The sequence below is a fragment of the Oryzias melastigma genome, linkage group LG14, assembly GCF_002922805.2.
Source record: "Oryzias melastigma strain HK-1 linkage group LG14, ASM292280v2, whole genome shotgun sequence".
In the NCBI taxonomy this organism is placed as follows: domain Eukaryota; kingdom Metazoa; phylum Chordata; class Actinopteri; order Beloniformes; family Adrianichthyidae; genus Oryzias; species Oryzias melastigma.
This window is the reverse complement of record NC_050525.1, coordinates 24,720,876-24,726,822: the sequence shown is the minus strand read 5'-3', so window position 1 is coordinate 24,726,822 and position 5,947 is coordinate 24,720,876. Positions and strand designations below refer to the sequence as shown.

The window sequence follows — 5,947 nt, the reverse complement described above, 5'->3', positions numbered from 1 at the left end:
AGAGCGGCTCTCCTTTTGTTTCCCAGGTGCCATGAGCAGCGAGCTGAACGTCCCCGTGGGCTCTCCTGCTCCAGCAGTGCCTGGGGAGCCCGCTCTGGACACCGGAGGGATGGACTACAGGGACTGGGTGAGGCGCAGTTACCTGGAGCTGGTCAGCTCCAATCACCATTCGGTGCAGGCTCTGTCCTGGAGGAAGCTCTACCTCAGTCGGGCAAAGCTGAAGGCGTCCAGCAGAACGTCCGCTCTGCTCTCTGGCTTTGCGATGGTGAGTTACATATTCCTCTGTCGTCGTTATGGATGTGAGGTCATAAACCCAACAGGAAGTAATGAGAGATCATGAAATAATCTATAAACTGTTTTTTTTTATTTTTTATTTTTAAATCTTTCCTCCATCTGGCTTTTTTATTTTTACTAAAGGAAAGCTGATTTTCAAAATAAAACTTCCTGATAATCTTCCTTTTGAGATTTTATAAAGACACAAACTTTAAATGCTTAAATTAAATGAACAATTCTTAGCTTTTTATCAGATTGGGGTTTCCGGGACACTAAAAACACGTTTTTCTCCTCTAAAAGTTACTATAAAAATTAATAGGAATGCACCCAAATGAAAAATTCTGAATAGCTTTCAAATAGTTATCAAATATGGATGTTAAGTTTTCCGGAGTATCTTAAACATTGCATAAATAGCTAAAAAAAATTCAAATAAAGTAAATGTTTATATGATGTTTATATGAGGAACAGTAGACGGGCTACTAAAACAAACTGAAAACATTCATCCAGGTACACAACCCAGGATAAATCAGTCAATAACAGTACTTTAGCTTCAAAATAAGCTGATAATTTAGTTCCACATTTGATGCAAAATGCAGATTTTTTCTTTTTTTTTTTTTTGCAATATTTGGCCAAATATTTTCGTTGCATCCCTAAGAATTAACCTCAAATCTGGGGGTTGTGTACTAAAAGTATTAGGGGTGTAACTGTACGGGCCACACGAGGACCGCGGATTTCACGTTTTACTGATCCAAAAAAATAAAAAAGATCCAAACCGTGACTTTTCTGATCTGTTACACCCTTAAAAAGTAATCTAGGATAGGTGAAATCTTTAAAAAATATATGATTACAGATGTTTTAAGGCTGTAAAACTCCTCACTACACATTTTATCCACTTTTCTCACACAGACATGAAGGTTTTTTCTCTTGTTTAAACTCTTAAAGTTCAAACCTTGATAGAGAAGTAGGTCCAGTATTACAGAAGGACTTTTTTTATTGGAAGTTTTATGTAAATGTAAAAAAAAAACCCATTCTGTGCCTGAGACACGGAATGAAGAAGACTGATTGACAAGATCTACAGCCAATCAGGATGCAGGATCTCAGCGGGCTGAAAGAAAAAACAAAAAGTTTCAAAATTGCTCTGAAAAAAAATCTGCAACAGTAGAAAAGATGAACCGCGATATAGAGATATACCACTTTTTTGTCTTTTTGTGAGCTGCTTCTATTGAATCAGCAATTTGCTAAAAATGCAAATGAAACACTGTTTTTGTAATCACATAACCGAGTCACAAAAAGACAATAAAAGAACATAGACCTGGTCCTTCTGTGGTTCCTCTGATTTACAGTCCTGATTCTTCAGCTGTTTACGTAATTCTAGTGGATTCTGAAGCGTAAAAAACAACATTTCACCCCTGATAAAGTCCTTACACGACCCGGTTGGCTCCAGACCGTAGTAACCGGTGTGTTCTGGGCTCTCAGGTGGCTATGGTGGAGGTGGAGCTGAAGGTGCAGTACCCCTACCCCAGAGAGCTCATCATTGCCTTCAGCGTGTGCACCACCGTCCTGGTGGCGGTGCACCTCTTCGCCCTGCTGATCAGCACCTGCATCCTGCCCAACGTGGAGGCCGTCAGCAACATCCACAACCTGAACTCCGTCAGCGAGTCGCCGCACGAGCGCATGCACCACTACATCGAGCTGGCGTGGGGCTTCTCCACCGCGCTGGGCATCCTGCTGTTCCTCGCCGAGGTGGTGCTCCTCTGCTGGGTCAAGTTCCTGCCCGTAGGCTCCGGCAGGGAGGAGAAACCCCCCCCGCCGCGCTCCGACAGCGGCTGGCACGCCGCACTGGCCTCCACCATCATCATGGTCCCCGTCGCTGTGATTTTTGTGGTCTTCGCCGTTCACTTCTACCGCACTCTGGTCCGTCACAAGACGGAGCGCCACCATCAGGAGATCGAAGAACTGCACAAGATAAAGGTGCAGCTGGACGGGCAGGAGAGAGGCCTTCAGAATGTGTGACGGTCCTGCAGACCAGAACATGCATGTCTTACTCTATTTATTGGAAAGGAGGAAGTGCCCGACTTCTGTGAGAGGGACGACGTTTACCGAAAAAGGGCTGCTTGGTTCTGTTTACTTTTATGTTTGTTGGAAGATCCAGAGATGTTTTTAATGTTTAAGGCCTTAGTCACAGCTGCCTGTATGGGTGGGAACGGGCGGTTTGTAGACCACAAAGGAAATATTCTACGGTGATGATGCAGGCGACAGGTCGTAGTAAACGCATAAACAACAAGTAAAGGCAGGTGAAGTTGAACTAAGTAAGACACAAGGAAAGTTTTCAACCCCCTGAGCACTGTACACTGAGTTTTAGACCAAATCCAAATTCTTCCTCTAGCCCAGAGGTCGGCAACCTTTAACAGTAAAAGAGGCTTTTGGGTCCATTATCTACTGATCAAAGCCTAGAAGGAGCCACATGGACTTACTTTAGCCTTTAAGAAATTTGGATTTGCCTTCATGACCCTACATATTTTTTTAAATAAATGTAAACTATGTAAAGTATTTTTGGTAAAAACAAAAGCAAAAATATAAAAAGAAACTAGCATGTCTCAAAATGTTTTTTTTTTTTAATTTTTTTTTTTTACCTTTTACCTTTAGTAGAGGCCAAATTACAGAAAAAGATAGCTTGTTGCTTCATTACTAGCTGAACTCCAAATTAGCATGAAATTCTTCAGTAAATAATCAGCCAAAAATGTTAGCATGTTGCTAAAATAGAAGCTAAACTCTAAATTAGCCTAGAAACCCCAGTGGATAACAAATTAGCCAAAAATGTTAGCATATTGCTAAAATATTATCTAAACTCCAAATTAGCATTAAAAACCTCATTAGAGGCCAAATTAGCCAGAAAAGAAGCTAGCTTGTTGCTCAATAAGTAGCTCCAAAATAGCCTAAAATTTCTTAGTAAACTAAATTAGTCAAAAATGTTAGCATGTTGCTAAAATAGAAGCTAAATTATAAATTATCCCCAAAAAACTTTAGTAGATAATAAATTAGCTGAAAACCTCAACGTTTTGCTAAAATATTAGCTAAACTTCAAATTAGCATAAAATTCCTCAGTAAACTAAACGGTCAAAAATATTAGCATGTTGCTAAAATAAAAGCTAAACTCTAAATTAGCCTAGAAACCCCAGTGGATAACAAATTAGCCAAAAATGTTAGCATATTGCTAAAATATTGTCTAAACTCCAAATAAGCATTAAATTTCTCAGTAAACTAAATTTCTACATAAAAGAAAGAAATTAAACGGAATCTGGACAAAAACTTGCCTTAATTTGGATTGAAAATGAATGTATACAGTTTTAAACAAAATATTTTGCTTTTTTTTATTTTAAAATTGTGACTTTTGTTCTCATGTTAGTGCCAATTGCACCAGTGGGTTGATGTTCCTCCGGGAAAATATAAACGTAGAGAAAGGCTGCGTTCAAGTGGTGTTGGAATGATGGGAAAAACGAGCATCATATCTTTACGAACTCTTACTTTCATTTTTGTGACTTCCCTTAAGGTGGCCGGCCAAACCTTTAAGGGAACCGAAAGACTCTCCATACGGGTCATGTGACTAAGGCTTTAATATCTGTATCTTAATAGTGTTTCAGCTCTTCGTTTAATGAAGGATGGTCAATAATGGAGGACTGTTTTTACATAGGAATGTTCTAAACCAGATTAGAAAAAAGTTCATTTAAACATTAATGTAACTCAGCTATTTGAATCTGATTATCATGTCTGACTAAACCTTTAATCCTTTAGCACGAGCAGCAGGAAAATCTGAGCCAAAACCACTTAATATAACTTCAACAAGCAGAAAGTCATAAGATAAACTTGATAAAGGATGAGCAGCTTTTGTCTTAAGTTTAATATCTTGACACTTCAAGGACCCACTGTGTTTTTATTGTGTTTTGAACATGTTCATTTTTAAGATTGTTATGAAGAAAATTAAGCTTAAAATAACATTTTTGAGAATTTCTTCATTCAAATTGTTGCGAATGAAAAAAATACAGTTTGAAAAAGAGTCACTTCTAATGAAATACTGCAGAAATGATATCATAGAAAACAAGTTTTTTTTATTCTGGCGAAAAACAGCATCATCATCAGTAAAAGATGATCAGAGTGGGTGTTTAATACACATTTAATCCTTTATTTTAATTTGGTCTTTTATTTTTTGACTACTAAAATCTGCAGCAGACAAAACTCTTGTGGTGGAAATATTCTCAAATGTTCTCATCTGTCCTGAATGTTTTCTGCTTTAAAGGTCAGTTTGCAATATTGTCTGAAACATTTTTCTTTTCTGTTACTTAAACCATAGCGGCCTGTGTAAAAAAGAAAAAGTCAAACTAGTTTTGAGTTTTTAAGCTGCTCCACTGTTTCCATGTGATTCCGTCCTCTTCGTTTTGCCTTTGAGAAGCTTCTGTTTGGCTGCAGCTTGATTTTTCTCATTCAAGACATTCAGGTATTTAAGGAACCTGTTATTGCATTCCAAATAACAGAACTGACCAAAGTTTAGCTCAGTATTGTTTTCCTCAAAAGTGCACTTGTAGCTCATTCAGAATGAAGGATGTTTTGTTTTTATGTCAAACAACTGCAAAAACTAAAAAATGCCAAGGTCATAAAATAAAAATGAATCTTACTTTGTCTCTTATTTTTGTTCTGGTGGTGAAAATAATTTTACACTTTGTTTTAAATGTAATTATAAAAAAAAACACCTTAAATTTCAGATCTTTCAGTTTCCCACTTTCAACCACTAGAGGGCACTGTATGTCAAAACAAACGAAGGAGAATTTGCCTGATCTCTGTATAAAACTCAATAAAAAGACACACTTTTGGGTTTCAATGGAGTAAAATTTAATATCTACAAATTCTTTTAACACAACAAAAACAAATGGGTTAGAAACTTGGTTAGTCTGGGAGAAAAACTTTCCATGACAGAACATTTATCAGTAACATGACTCAGATAACCCCTTAGTACAGCTGTGTTTTTAATATATATATATATATCTGTTAGTCATGATTTCATCCTTGGAGGAGGAAGAGATTTCCTTGATTGAAAAGTTTTCCTTTTTCCGGCCAGCAGGGGGCATACGGTGCACATTTTATGGCCCCTTCATGCCTAATAATTTCACCAGCAGCATTTTTGGAATAAAAAGTAAGAAATCACGCACAGCTGCTCCCGACAGACGAACCACATCAACCCCCTCATAGTTTACATGCATGAGGTACATACACACAACAGATCTCCAAGACCTTCAATAAACAATTCATAAACAGTTGCATGAATCTGAGCTTTAATCTTTGTTCTCTGTACAGATGAATAACTTATGCTTTTAAAAGTAAAGTGGAAGTTTTTTTTTTTTAAACGTAAACTAAAAATCTAACAAGAAGCTTCATTATCGGCGTTAGTTCATTCACAAGAACTTAATAGCTTTTTTCAGTAACTATAGAATAAAATGTAACTGTGGGTCCGGACTGCATGACTAATGTCCTAAAAAGACACAGGCTCCTGAACCACACTAAACTCCTCACTCATGCAGGTCTGTTGTGAGTTTTTGTGTAATCCGGGGAATGTTTAACACAACAGCAGGAGTGTGAACTCTAAACCTCGTGGATCTAAATACCCGAACTGCTCGCTAAAGCC

At 37.7% G+C, this 5,947-nt stretch overlaps 1 protein-coding gene across 1 annotated transcript in view; it reads left to right on the top strand.

Moving 5' to 3' along the window:
* orai2 (ORAI calcium release-activated calcium modulator 2) overlaps nucleotides 1–2,842 on the top strand; it is a 7,032-nt gene extending 4,190 nt beyond the window's left edge. Inside the window, exons 2-3 of the mRNA XM_024266514.2 lie at nucleotides 27–265; nucleotides 1,750–2,842. Of these exons, the coding sequence (XP_024122282.1) occupies nucleotides 32–265; nucleotides 1,750–2,286 (771 nt within the window). The 5' untranslated portion in view covers nucleotides 27–31 and the 3' untranslated portion in view covers nucleotides 2,287–2,842. The remainder of the gene's footprint in view (nucleotides 1–26; nucleotides 266–1,749) is intronic.
* Nucleotides 2,843–5,947: the final 3,105 nt, after the last annotated feature.